Consider the following 14382-nt stretch of genomic DNA (forward strand, 5'->3'; position numbering starts at 1 on the left):
CCAAATTTGGGATCGTCATACCCAAAATGTCATAGATGAAAGGATTTCTAGTAGTGTTGGAAGAAATTTGAACGTGGAAAGAGTCTATACAACCCTGAGGCCTTAGGTGAACTGGGTATGCAAATGTACCTGCTAAACAAGTGGTACATGGCAGCGTGTGAACGGGGAGAGGCCTTTGTTACTGTCAGAGTTAGAAACCAACATTACTTCCGTGGTGATGACATTATATATGTCGAGTTTGAAGAATTACACCAACTATGCCACCTGGACTCTCTCGACAAAAGTCTCATTAGCTGCTATTGTCTGTAAGTGTGATTATTTTCTACTATTAAAGTGTGTATATATAAAGCTACATGTATATATATACATTATATATCCTCACACTATATTTTTATATATGCAGATATGAGATGATAGAACTCAGAAAGAGAAAGAATAATGATGTTGGTTTCGTTGATCCAAATGTCGTATTCAAACACCCTAATCTCCCGCCTCAATGGAAAGCTGAACTCGAGAAAAATCTCATGAGGTTCTTAGTGAACCAACAAAACAAGGACATACTCTTCCCCTACAACTTCAAGTGAGTGTTAAATAATTAATGTCGATCATATGGACATTTGTTCAATTATTTGCTTACTAGCTAAGCTATCTCCCATATAAATACATATATGTTGACTCTAGTTAATGTCGGTCATATTTGTGTATAAAAACATATGCAACAATCACTGGATATTGATGGTCATCGATATGACCAATAGTTGGTTGAGAATCTTAGACTCGTTAAGAAAAGAGCAAACAGAGTACCAAGACATGATAGATATTATCTAAGGGTAATATGATCTCTCTAGCAACTATATATACCCCGATCTCTTAACTGCAATAATTATTAAAGACCAAATTAATGTTTTATTTTATTGGGCGCAGTGTTTGAAAAAGTTTCATTGAGAATCACCACATGAAACATTGCAAAACGCCACTAGATGTAATCGCACACAAAGTAAGTACTATCTACATTTATATATATATATAATTCAATTAACACCATGCATGCTTTCAATTCATCGGATCTTTTTTCTCGTAAAAGTGGGTTCAGAGACAAGAACAGGGGAACAACTACTGCGGATACTATGTTTGCGAGTTTATCGGGGCGTACACAAAAAGAACTCCTAAAGAGATCCTCAAAGTATGTTATATAAATATATTCATATATTCACAATTTCTTTTGTTGATCATATATATAAGTAATCAAGTGACCAACAAACACACACACACACACACACACACACACACACACACACACACACACATATATATATATATATATATATATATATTAATACTTTTCCTTTAACTTTTATTGAAGACTCTATGTTTGAAGGAAAAAGTCATACGACGTGACCAACTGAAAGCAATTCAAGAGACTATAGCAGGATTTCTTAATGACCAGGTCCTCAACCCCGCCGACGAATTCTACAATGACGTCAACGAAACATGGAAGCCAAACTAGATGGAGTGATTTTGTTATTCCTAAGAATATAATAGAATATACAATGCAACCTTTATTTGTAATATATATATATACACACACACACTATACCCATACATACATATTATATGTACATAAAATAGCATACAATATATGTATATGCATGTAATATATACGTTAGTTTCATACTTTAGTTTGTACAAAATGTTCGAACATTATAAACGTGTAGAATACGTATATTATTAGCAGCGTAGAATACGTATTCGAAAACCTATTCGAAAACCAAAATGAATCATTAATTGAAAATAGAAACAAAAAAAAGAAAACCTTTAGTCCCGGTTGGTAAAGGGCCCTTTAGTCTCGATTGGTCTTACCAAACGGGACTACCTTTAGTCCCGGACGCGAAACTGGGACTAAAGGAGGGGACCTTTAGTCCCGATTTCGTACTCCCGGTTCCAAAACCGGGACTGAAGGCGGTTGAGAACCGGGAGTACAAGCCCGTTTCTCCACTAGTGTCGGTGCTAGTGGCCGTGCTCGTGATTTGGTTAATCTGGGCCTTGTACGGATTGCATTAACATGTGCTTGCTTGTGAGAGCCCTCGGATTGCATTTAGAATCCGCCCCGAGGATTCAAAATGGGCTGGGGCTGGACTAGGATGGTGCGACGTGTAAGATTTGGATTGAACTGAGCTGAAACAAATCAGTAGGTGCTAGATCGGACTGGGTGTAATAATTAATCACAATAGGATTGAAGTGGGGTTAGGGCCGGATCACAGCCCATTATCAGGCGTAGGCCCACACGGCGACGGCCGGGCCGACGGCGACCGGAGAGGATCTTCCCGGCCCCGCGTACGTGCTCGGCTGATCGGCTCACCTGTTTGATTTGTTCAATGCAGCTTTCTGACTCGTCATCCCTTTCCATCCCTGGGGACTCACAGGAGCTTCGACCTCCCAGTATCTGCTGACGAAATCACCATTTTTGATTCAGTAAACCCCCCGTACGTGTTGCCCCATTCTTTGACGTTCAACCCTGCTCCTGCAGATCGGTTATAAATTCTCCTGCATCGACCCAGCTATTGCTACACACAGCACGAAGCTCGATCAACAGCCAAAGGCAACAAGACAAGCGAGCCTTTCTGTAAGCATCTCATCCGTCACCTCCCGATCGAGTCCTTGTTTAGCGGCGCTGCGCGTACTAGACCGGGGCTCGAGCTACAAAGGTCTGGTGTGATTGTCCGTCAGTCGGTGATTGAGTGACGTCGTGTCATCCATGGCGCCAGTGTATGCTGGGGAGCTCGGCACCAACGGGTCCGCCTCCGGCTCCGGCCTGACGCTGAACCCGGTTGCGCAGCGGGCGCTCAGCCGCGGCGCCTCGACGCTGGGCACGCCCAAGTCGCCTCCACCGGCCTACGGGAGCATCGTCACCGTGCTGAGCATCGACGGCGGCGGCGTGCGCGGGATCATCCCAGGCACCATCCTCGGCTTCCTCGAGGAAAAGCTGCAGGTCAGGATTATTCATACAAGTTGCATATGCATGGGAAGCAGGCATGCATGTGCAAGTGCAAGCATGTAGTACCAGACTACCGGCATCTATCTCTGATGATGCACCGGCCAGCTCTAAGTCTAACCATGGATTTTTGTGACACTGCAGGAGCTCGACGGGCCAGACGCGAGGCTCGCGGACTACTTCGACGTGATCGCCGGGACGAGCACCGGCGGGCTGGTGACCGCCATGCTCACGGCGCCGAACAAGGACGGTCGTCCGCTGTTTGCCGCCAAGGAAATCAACGACTTCTACCTCGAGCACTGCCCCAAGATCTTCCCGTCCGGCAGGTGAGGATCCATCCAACCTTTGCATGCTCGAACCCATACAAGTCAACAAGTCATACTTACTAGCCTTCAGGTCGTCAAGTGACACGCGCGTTATGCATCAGCCCAACCGGTCGGGTGCACATGTTTGACTGGATCGATCGTCTTGTGTGTTGTGCAGCGGCGGTCCTCTTGGACTGTTCAAGAGCATTGCCGGGCCCAAGTACGACGGCAAGTACCTGCATTCCATCGTCCGGGAGCTCCTCGGCGAGACGAGAGTCAGCCAGGCGCTCCAGAACATCGTCATCCCCACCTTCGACATCAAGCTCCTCCAGCCCACTGTCTTCTCCAGATACGACGTACGTCCACGCAGAAATACATCTGAGATAGGATAGGAGTACAATCGTTGAGCATGGTTGGACCTCTCACCGTGCTAACTGCTAACGCTCCAGTGATCAATTCACGCAGGCCATGAGCGATGTCTCCAAGGACGCTCTGCTCTCGGACGTGTGCATCAGCACGTCCGCCGCGCCGACGTACCTCCCAGGGCACCAGTTCGAGACCAAAGACAAGGACGGCAAGCCCCGGGCCTTCAACCTGATCGACGGAGGGGTCGCCGCAAACAATCCGGTGAGTGACCGAAGAAGTTTGCATTGTTTAAATTTTGTGCATGGTTGTTGACTTCTATGAATCGTGACGCTGACGAAACTGCTTGACAAATTTTGCAGACGCTGCTGGCGATGACGCACGTGAGCAAGCAGATCCTGCTGGGCAACCAGGACTTCTTCCCGATCAAGCCCGCGGACTACGGCAAGTTCATGGTGCTGTCCCTGGGCACCGGCTCCGCCAAGGTGGAGGAGAAGTTCGACGCCGTGCAGTGCAGCAAGTGGGGCATCCTCGGGTGGCTCTACAACAACGGCGCCACGCCCATCATCGACAGCTTCAGCCAGGCCAGCTCCGACCTCGTCGACATCCACGCCTCCGTGCTCTTCCAGGCCCTGCACTGCAGCAAGAGCTACCTCCGCATCCAGGACGACGAGCTCAAGGACGAAACGTCGTCCGTCGACGTGTCTACTAGGGAGAACCTGAACCGCCTCGTCGACGTCGGCAAGGCGCTGCTGAAGAAGCCGGTGTGCAAGGTGAACATTGAGACCGGCAAGAACGAACCAGATGGACACAGGGGCACCAATGAGCAGGAGCTGATCCATTTCGCCCAGATGCTGGTAGATGAGCGACGGGCAAGGCTTCAGAAGAAAGGCAACAGCACACTGTAAAATTAAAAATCAGGATACTCTTGCGTCAAATATTTGTGTAGGATGTTAAATTACATGATAGCATATATATAAGCATGCTCTATAATTATATTCATTCCTTTATACCCCAGAAAGCGTATTCTGTTCGTACTCAATGCATCCTAAAAATCTCGGAAATTTTTTATATTTGTGGATGGGTGGTAGTAAATTGTTTTATGTGAAAAACGGTATGATATTCACTATGATTTTCCTGGAGATCCGTGTATATGTTGCTCCCTTCTTTGTCTAGAACTCTCCATGCATAAGCAAACAGGAACCAGCAAATCACACGAGATTAGCAAGCATCACTCATTATGTGAAGATTTTTGTAGAAAAGGTGGAGTTTGAAATCAGATTTATGCATAAGCGAGTAAAAGAAAAAAAAACATGCTATTGATGATTAGCAAGATTTAGATTGAACTAATCAGAGCATGCAACTTAATATGGTATATTAGAGACACAAATCCGAATCGTATAAGGTGCAAATAAATAAAATAGTTAAAACTCATATTTCTGCATTTTGGGTTAAATCAGTTGAGGCATGTGTCGCGGGGTCGGAACCGCGGCAAGCATAGCTATTCGAATCGGTGTCAGAGTACAGATCTCCGATGGCTCGGGTGGACTCAAGAACACAAGAACCACAGAGAGGACGTAACGGTTTATCCTAGTTTGGGCCAATCGAAGCCCTACGCCCTAGCAGCTGACGATTCTTATACTCAAAAGCACCCAAAATCGGGGGGTTATAACAGAGTGTAGAGAGAGGTTTGGTAGGAGGTTAGCTCAGTGCTAATCCTAAGGTTGCCTCGCCGCGGGTGGAGTCTTCCCCTCGTCGGAGAGGAGGAAGAAGATCGACGAGATGCGGTAGAGGAGCTCTCGGTGCCCCTCTCTGGGTTGCTCTGCTCTCGGTGCTGAGCAGGAGCGGATGGAATGGAATGATCTGTCTTGGATTGATCCTTCTCCCCCTATGTCCGATCTTATCCCTTATATAACAAGATAGGTCGGGTACATGACGGTTTGGGGAGATGAGTGTACGGTCTACATGCGCCAGAGTCCAGGAAGGTCTTGCAGCGGCGCTCTGTGGACCGTGGTGGTATCGTGGAGCTGAAGAAGCCTTGGGCGTCGTCCGGCTGCTCTGTTCTAACACTCTTGCGTGTTAGGCTGTGTCGGCTTGAACCGGGCTCCCCCAGGTGGACCTTCTGGAATGTTCTTGGTGGTGAAGGAGGTCGGCTCCAGGGGCTAATGTGCGGGCCCGGGAGCCGGCTAGCCCCTGGAGGTCGTGGGAAGCTTGTCTTCTTGTGTCACGCCTCGTGCGTGACCCTGTCGCGAAAGTGGCCGGCAAGGCCACGCCCAGAGCGCGTCTTCTGGGAGCCCCCGAGCCTCGATGGCCCCGTGTGTGATCGTATGTTTCCTTCCGTGTCAGTGTGGTTATCCCAACACAGTTCTCTTCTATATACGTGTGCAACAACTGGTCTTGATGTCTGTGTTCATTCAGGCTATGTCTTATGAATCTAGTTACCAAAGAATTTAACTCAACTTAGAAAGTTACCGTGCATAGGTTTTTGTTAGAAAAGAGTCAATAGTTTCCTCTGATAATCAAACATTTGATCAGACTGCAGTTGATAACCAAACGCTTGATCATTGAAGATTTCACTTCAATGAACATAAAAAACAGTGATGTTCTTCAAGTAAAATAATGGAAGTAAGACTCTAAAAGTTGAATAACTATGATTCTTGATATTATGCCGTTGTTACGTAACACTCCCTCCATCATAAAAAGAAAGATCTTATAGATTTGGTCGAAATAGTTAGCACTTCGCTAACTTTCCTGTATTTTGTTTATGGTTAATAAAGTGCTGGGAAGCAATGCTCCATGATTTCAGTTAAAAAAAACTATGATAATTTTGACCAAGTTCATATAGAGAAAAATATCATCACTTATCACACTAAATAGATTATACTGTGAAATTATATTACATGATAAACTGAATGATACTAATTTGATATCATAAATAGCAATGTATTTTTTTTTTTTATAAATTTGATCAAACTTAAAACAATTTAATTTTGACTAAACAATATAAGGTACTTTTTAGCCAATGGGGTACATTATTGCATATATGTTAGTTTATCATTCTATTTTCTACCTTGCTAGGTCCTATTTTTAAGTTTGGCACATGGCCTCGGTTGCCGGGACAGTCAAGTTAAATTAATGCACACCACATTTTTCGTCTTTTTTTTTAAAAAAAAGAAGGACAAAAGAGAACTGATATACAGAACATGCATCATCCATAAAAAAAAAAACTCTGAATTTAACTCTTTATATATGTCACAAACTCACAACTTATCTTTGACTTATCCTTCACATTTTCTCTAGTGGACAACTGTCATGTGTTTTAGTTTGTCACGCTATCGTGTAGCTACCACTTCAAACTGAGAATGGATAATACATGAGTAGCTTTCCACAGATCAGGATGTAATCACCTGGGTCAAGATTTCTAAAGTAATAGGATTAGTCCACATTCTAGAATCAATAGCGTGTGAACGTGCTAACAGTGTAGATGATGACGAACCTTCTATATAGCCACACGCTAAAACCACATAGTGGTGACTGGGTTGCTTCATTCCATGACTGTTTTTAAACATACATATAATATGCAACTTACTCAACTTCAGACTTACCGGGTTTTTTTGCATTGGTATTATAATTTTTTCAACCACCCTCGAAATTTCCAACGCAAAATTCGGCTGAACTTTTGCCAAAAAAAATTATAGACTTGAACATGAAGTTTGATTTTTCTAAAAATTTTAGATATGAACAAAATTTTACCATGATTTATAACTACACATCTATTGATGAATAGAAGAATATGCTACATAAACAATACAAAATATGATTTCCGAGACGTAATACGGAATCTCGAATTTCAATTTCTGCCACCCCAAAATTACCGAAATTCAACATAAAAGGTGAATTTTCGCTGAACTTTTGAACCCTGCTTATAGGTGTGCATGGTCCCACAGAGTTTTCCCCTAACTAATGTAATGACGTTGCTTATTTACAGCGGAATATTGGGCAAGCGACCTCAGAAATGCTAAATCAGTTAATTTTAAGTGACTAATATATATATTGCTAATCTATCCAATGGGAGATGACGAGTTGAGGACTTATAAAATATTAAATTACTTTTGCCGTTCCCAACCTAGGCCAAAATAATACCAGGTCAGGTCAGATCCATATCTGAAACTTACAAATGTCAACACTCAATAGAGTTAGGCACGTTAACGTTGTTGGTGTTGAGATTTCTTGTGGGGAAAGACTACGACTATGAACGTACGTGTGAGCTCGTCTATAGTTGGATCTAGCGAGATGGCCCGCGCTATAGCTAGTTTTTTTTCTGTCATTATAGTATCATTTAGATTTTTCTTATTTAAAAATATTTTTCAAATAATCTGTTTCTTTTAAAAATTGTATTGGTTCTTTCATCATGTACCCCATTGTATCTATATATATAGGCACAAATTTTATATAGTTATCGCCGATGAATTATTTGGTTTAAAAATATTGGTTGTTTATCTCCTATGTTCCACTTTCCAGCTTCTAGTCACGAATGTACAATATCTGCCGCTAAAATTATTGTCCAAGTTTCTTATATATTGGTTAAAGCCTCTGACAAATTATTAAGTTTATTGCCCCTCTTCTTAATTAATTTTGGGTCACCATGTACATGTTCCCCCTAAAACATCTCTTCATTCACCACAATATTGCTCTTGTAGATGTTGGAATTATTGCTATCTCAAGCCACCTCTAGTCAGTCGTACCATCGTGCCAACATCCATCGACGTCTCAAACCCTCCACAAAATTGTTTAACTGTCGCATACCTTTATAAGTTTAGAGATCCATAAATGCATTTTCAAAGTTCATGGACCTAAATGACATATCCTTATAGGTTTGAGAACCACTGTTGCATTTAACTCTAAAAAATGCTATTTTTCAGCCAAAATTTAGTTTTTAGTGATAAGGGGTTTTGAACCAGCAATGAAGAACTGTCGTGGGGTAGTGGTTTAGTGTAAACAAACACAGATTTGAAAAAAGATAAGTGCAAACAACTTTTACAACTTACTGATAATATTTAAAACTAGATAATGCTTCGTGACAACAAAAGCCAGGAAATGAATGGAATACACAATGCTAGAGCATGAAAACGCAAGCAGCTCGAGAATGTTCAAACCACGGCCCTATGATCGGCAGTTGAAGTGTTACAAAATCTGTTCTTCCTTTTCTTTTCAGTATGCTGTATGTGCTACTTTGAAAGCTTCTGGCGCCGGCGTCGCTCGTCAGAGAGCTGCTTGGTGAACTTGGCGAGCTGCTCGGCGCGTTGGTACCTGCACCGGGAACTTCCACGTTCTTGCCGGTCTCTAGGTCCACCCAGCGGGAGACGTTCTGGCCGAGAAGGTCCTTCCCAATCTGCACCAGCTTATCCATGTTCTCCTTGGAGCAGTCGTCGATGGAGCCCGCGCTGCCCGTCAGCTGATCATACTGAATGCGCAGGTAGTTCTGGCTGGAGCGCAGGGCCCTGAAGAGGACGCAGAGGTGGATGTCGACCATGTCGGCGCTGGCGGAGTTGAACATGTCGATGATGGGAGCCGTGCCGTCCTTGATGAGCCAGTTGAAGATGCCCCACTTGGCGGCGGCCTTGGCGCTGTACTTTTGGTTCTGGTTCGACCCGCAGCCGACGGAGATCACCATGAACTTGCCGTAGTCCACCGGCTTCACCTGGAAGAAGTCGTCGCCGCCGAGGATGATGTCCCGAGACACCTGGCTCATCGCGCACAGTGTCTGCGAACGACATGATCAGTGAAGGCATTGGCATGAACTGCTTGCCCGTGTCCTGAGATCAGTGCTTACGGGATTGTTAGCGGCGAGGCCTCCGTCGACGAGGTTGAAGGACCTGGTCCTGCCGTCCTCGTCTTTCGTCTCGAAGTAGTGCGCCGGGAAGAAGATCGGCGCGGCGGAGGTGCTGATCGTGATGTCCGCCAGGAGTGCATTTTTCGACGGCCGGTGCTTCAGCTGATCGAAAGATTCGAAACCAGGGCAAGCATCAGCACACATGGCGCATGCAACGCGTTGATATTAAAAAAATCACCAAAAAGATTCTTCATTGACAGTGTGACTAGATGATAAGCATCATCATTAGCAGTAGTTAATGCCTTAATGATGGTGTTCTGATTGATCATATGAGAAACAAAGTTTCTGATCGTGGCACGTGGCTGGATCATACGAATAAGTATCATGTTATAAGATATATAGAAAATACTAGGTACAGTTGGTTAATATGCCATCAAATCAAAACCTGTCCTTGGTTTTCCCCAAGTTTAAGCTACAAAGACCGGAGAGACACTACAATCGACAATTGCAGACAGTGATGCATAGTACTATGCCGCAGTTTCGCATGAATGGACAACCAGGGGTGGGGCATGCTTAGTACAACATTTATCATACTGACTGCTTCGACTAATTCTGCTATAACGTTGGCTTGACACAGACTTGTCTGTTGTCTCATTGGAAGAGTTTCAGTCAGAAAAGATATATGTGCGACCACCTGCTATGATTCTCCTGTATAACTTGGTTTGGTAGTGATCCTTCTATTTCTACAGACAAACGATGATTTGCGTTTGGTACGGGTGATTCTCCTCTCTGGAAACGGACTGGCGAATCACCCACCAAATGCACTATTTTCTGTTTACAGTAGGGTGACAATGTAGTAGCTGTTCACTTCTTGACTAACTGTTTGCTTACCTCAAAGCTTGAGAAAATCGTGGGTTGCAGGAACGCGATGTCGAAGGTCGGGATGACCACATTTGTTAGCTCCCCCTGTCCAGACTCCTGTCGCCGAGGTACTGACGAAGCAGGCCATGGAGGTACTTGCCGTCGTACTTTGGTCCCCTCATCATCCTCAGCGTGCCGGCGATCTTCGACAGGATCCAGTTCCTGCAAAACTCATCACGGCAAACCATGCATCAGCTCACTCACCAGTGATCACCAGCACAGAGTAAACAATGCCTCTCTTCTGAACTGCAAAGCAAACGAGTCCTGTGAAAATTTTGCCATGCAGCATGCATGTATATGGTTATTAGTACTACTGCGGGAAGATTTTGGGCGAGTGGTCGATGTAGAACTGCGCCAAATCCTTTGCGTCGAAGAGTGGCCGTCCGTTCTGGCCAGGGGCTGTGAGCATCGCCGTCAGGAGACCACCGGTGCTCGTGCCGGCAACAACGTCGAAGTAGTCGGCGATCCTAGCATCCGGCCCATCCAGTTCCTGCATGCACACGGACGACATCATAACCTGGTAATCAGGCCTACCCTGTTGCATGGAACAACAAGGAACTGCGATGCGTACGTACACATATCGTGGCAATGTTCCACAGGATGGTGTACAAGTGAACGCTATGAAATTGCTAGATGATGAGAGCTAGCAGGAACTTGTGGCTTACTTGGAGCTTCTCTTCGAGGAAGGCAAGGATGGTGGCGGGGATGATTCCTCTGACGCCGCCACCATCGATGCTCAGAACGGTGACCAGCTTGACCTTTTCGGGGTTAGTCTCGTGTGCGCCTTCTGCAGAACTAGCGCTTGTCATTTTGCGGTTTATTTAATTTCGATGGCACAAAGCAAGCTTCCTATATATGCACTTGTGTGAGTTATGAGAAGGAAGTCAAGGAACACACTGTCTTGATTGAAGGTAGTACTAAGAAGCAGGCCATTAAGGTAAGGTCGTCTTATATAAAGACATGCAAGCCTGGATTAACTCGAACAAGCAACGTTTTTTATTTATTTTTTTATAAGAAGAAGCAACAATGTTGCCTCTGCTGCAGGGTTATGCTTATACAGGGACAAAGTAATGCGAAAAGCCAACTAATCTGATTAAATTACTCCTCGAGATAAGCCATCTATCTGTTCCTTTCAACCGCTTGTAGTTAGGACGGAGAAGAAATTAGTGCCAGACTGCCACGCTTCTTCAACGAGGCAAAATACTCTACCTGAAACTGTATTCAAGATTAACGTGCTCAATATACGCCCTGTTCGTTTGGGTTTGTTTGGCTTATAAGTCATGGCTGAAAGCACTGTTGGTTGGTTTAGTGTGAGAGGAAAATACTGTTCGTTGGCTGATAAGCCATGGCTTATAAGCCAAATACGATCGAGCGAACAGATTGATAGTATATTCAGCCTGTTTGTTGGTTGATTTTTGGACTGATAAACCCGGCTGGTGCTGGTTTGTTGTAAGAGGAAAACATTGTTGGCTGGCTAATAAGCCCTGGCTGAAACCAACAAGCGAAGAGGCTGATAGAGAGAGCTAAAAAAAAGCAGGCGACATCTCAGCGCTAACACCCACCTTGCCATTTTGTACAGTCAGATGCTATGGTTAAAAGGTCAACAAATTCTACCACTTCCCTCAAATAAAAACGGACTTGCTAACGCCTCGACGTATGATCCGGGGGCTAGTGTCTGGAGGCTGCTCGCACAGGGAGCGAACGAGCGCCTAACGTGTCGAGCTAGTGAGGAAGCGCAAAAGTAGTGGTCCCGTGCTGTCCCGAACGTCGCCCACACCGCCTCGGACGCTTCCCACACGCATCCTATGTGCAACACCCGATCTACTTTTGAAGTATCTATATACAACAATTACAACATACAAAAGAAGACAAATGAAATACCTGAAACAAGTGTCTAAAACACTTGCGAAAACGCTTGAAAAACATTTGAAAACTATTGCAAATATATGCAATATCCAGATGAAACGTTTGCAAACATACGTATGAAACACCTTAAAACACTTGAAACAAATGCTTGCAACATGCATGTATATGCAACATCTAGATCTACTTTTGCAACATCCATACAAAACAATTGTAACATTCGTCTGGAACAGATGAAACATTTGGAACATACACTTGAAACATACGACAGTATAGCCATTACAACATGTGCAACATCCCGATATACTTTTGCAACATCGATATACAACACTTGCAACGTACCTTGAAAACATCTGAAACACTTGATACATACTATTGCAACATGAGCTTTCAGCGTAGCATCTGCTTGCTACTTGGACGAATGGAGGCTCATCGACGCGGAGCTCGAAGCCGTGGAGTGGCGCGGAGGTCGTTGGTGTGGAACTCGTTGGTAGCACGGACCTCAGCCGGGGCAGGCGGATGGAGCACGGCCGTGACGGGAGACGCAAGTTTGGGAGCGAGCTAGTGAGCACCTAGCGCGTTAGGCTCGCCGTGCGCGGCGTGGGCGGGTGACGGGGCGCGAGAGGGGGGGCGAGGATGGGGTCAGTCCCACGAGCAAAGCGAGCGGGCGAGGGTGGCGTGGGCGAGTGCGGGGTCCGTCGACATCCTATAAGAAAGCGTTTCCGGGAAAAAAGCTTACCAAATTTGAGGTACACCAGACAATAATTTTGAGGGTGTTTAGTTGGGTGAATTTTGGATTTTGAGTTACTGTAGTACTTTCGTTTTTATTTGGCAATTAGTGTTCAATCATTGTCTAATTAAGCTTAAAGCGTTTGACTGCATAAGGAAGAACAAAACAAAATAAATATAAATAATACATCACTATAATTAATATATAGGAAACATAAGAGCTGCGCTAGCAGGCTAATACGCACGCAGCATACAATAGCAACACGCCAACACCATAGCAGCCAGCTGCCCAGCCATAGGATGATAGGAGTAGAACTCTAGGGCCTGTTTGGTTCACAGCGTGGCCTGAGGGTGCTTGATCCGGCCGCCAGGCGCTCAAAATCGACGGCTTGGGGAGCTGCCTAGCCCAGACGCCTTCACTAGGGTCAGAACCAAATAGGCCCTAGAGCGTGTTTGGAAGCATCACCTAAGGGTTTACCTCCGTAAAAAAAAAGCAGCATCAGCCAATAATGAAACTACTTTACAAAATATAGAAATGTAACTCATCCAGTTCCAAAGAACCAAAGTTAGAGAATAGACTATCGCAAAAACAAATAAAAATTTTAAAACACAAACTAAAAATATAATATTAAGGGCATATTTGGAAATCATAGTTTTAGAAAATTAAGGTATTAAAAACATGTGGTTTATAAGTCAAAGACTTACAAAACCATGGTTTAGCAAAAAAGTGGTCAAGTGGAGTTTTTAAAACCCCAAAAGACTGTAGTTTTAGCAATATCGTGGTCTTATAAACTAGAAGGTTTGTTGCTTCAAACACCCCCGTATATAACTTTTGAAAACCATAGTACTTTTGTAATATTTAGAAAACTTTGAATCCAAATAGGGCCTAATAAACTGCTTCTGAGATCCTATGTGGTTGCCAAGGCATTGCACACCCATAACAAAAGATCAAAGAGGTCTATATTGATCTAGCAATTAACAATACAAGTGTTCAATATCTCTGCATTGAAAATTATTTAAGAATTTCTTGCTTTAGAGTTTAGAATATCCAATGAAATTTTGACAAAGATTATATGAGAGGTAGGATAAACTGGAATTTTGATACATGCAACACTTTCTAAATGGGTAGCAACAACTTTGCTTCTAGGAAGGAGTCTGCAATGTCCCTATTAGTGTCAACAAATGCAATCATGTTCTATATTCGCTACACGAAAGTTTGCAGTTGCCACTTCCAAGAGTAAGGATACGTACTGTATATAGGGACGCGTCCTTTTATATAGAGGAAAAAAAAAACAAAGATAATGAGATCATAGCATTTTTCGGTATCAGTCTTTTTTACCGTCAGGGAAAAAGATAGCAAGCCGGAGTAACACGTG

At 44.2% G+C, this 14382-nt stretch overlaps 1 protein-coding gene and 1 pseudogene across 1 annotated transcript; one reads left to right on the forward strand and one right to left on the reverse strand.

The window, feature by feature from the left end:
- The first annotated feature begins 2401 nt into the window (after window positions 1–2401).
- LOC136500877 (patatin-like protein 2) lies at window positions 2402–4681 on the forward strand. Its single transcript, XM_066496339.1, has 5 exons — window positions 2402–2989; window positions 3137–3318; window positions 3476–3653; window positions 3763–3924; window positions 4023–4681. Exons 1-5 carry the CDS (start codon window positions 2756–2758, stop codon window positions 4566–4568), a joined length of 1302 nt encoding a protein of 433 aa, XP_066352436.1. The 5' UTR covers window positions 2402–2755; the 3' UTR covers window positions 4569–4681.
- Window positions 4682–8743: 4062 nt separating this feature from the next.
- Window positions 8744–11319, reverse strand: LOC136501490 (patatin-like protein 2; annotated as a pseudogene).
- Between the last annotated feature and the right edge of the window lie 3063 nt (window positions 11320–14382).

This window comes from Miscanthus floridulus, chromosome 13, assembly GCF_019320115.1.
Source record: "Miscanthus floridulus cultivar M001 chromosome 13, ASM1932011v1, whole genome shotgun sequence".
Classification (NCBI taxonomy): Eukaryota; Viridiplantae; Streptophyta; class Magnoliopsida; order Poales; family Poaceae; genus Miscanthus; species Miscanthus floridulus.

Excerpts from the sequence above, each read along its gene's own strand:
- LOC136500877 (XM_066496339.1), top strand. The coding sequence starts at position 2,756 with ATGGCGCCAGTGTATGCTGGGGAGCTCGGCACCAACGGGTCCGCCTCC. Across the intron at positions 2,990-3,136 it reads TCCTCGAGGAAAAGCTGCAG|GAGCTCGACGGGCCAGACGC; the intron begins GTCAGGATTATT and ends GTGACACTGCAG. Across the intron at positions 3,925-4,022 it reads GGGTCGCCGCAAACAATCCG|ACGCTGCTGGCGATGACGCA; the intron begins GTGAGTGACCGA and ends CAAATTTTGCAG.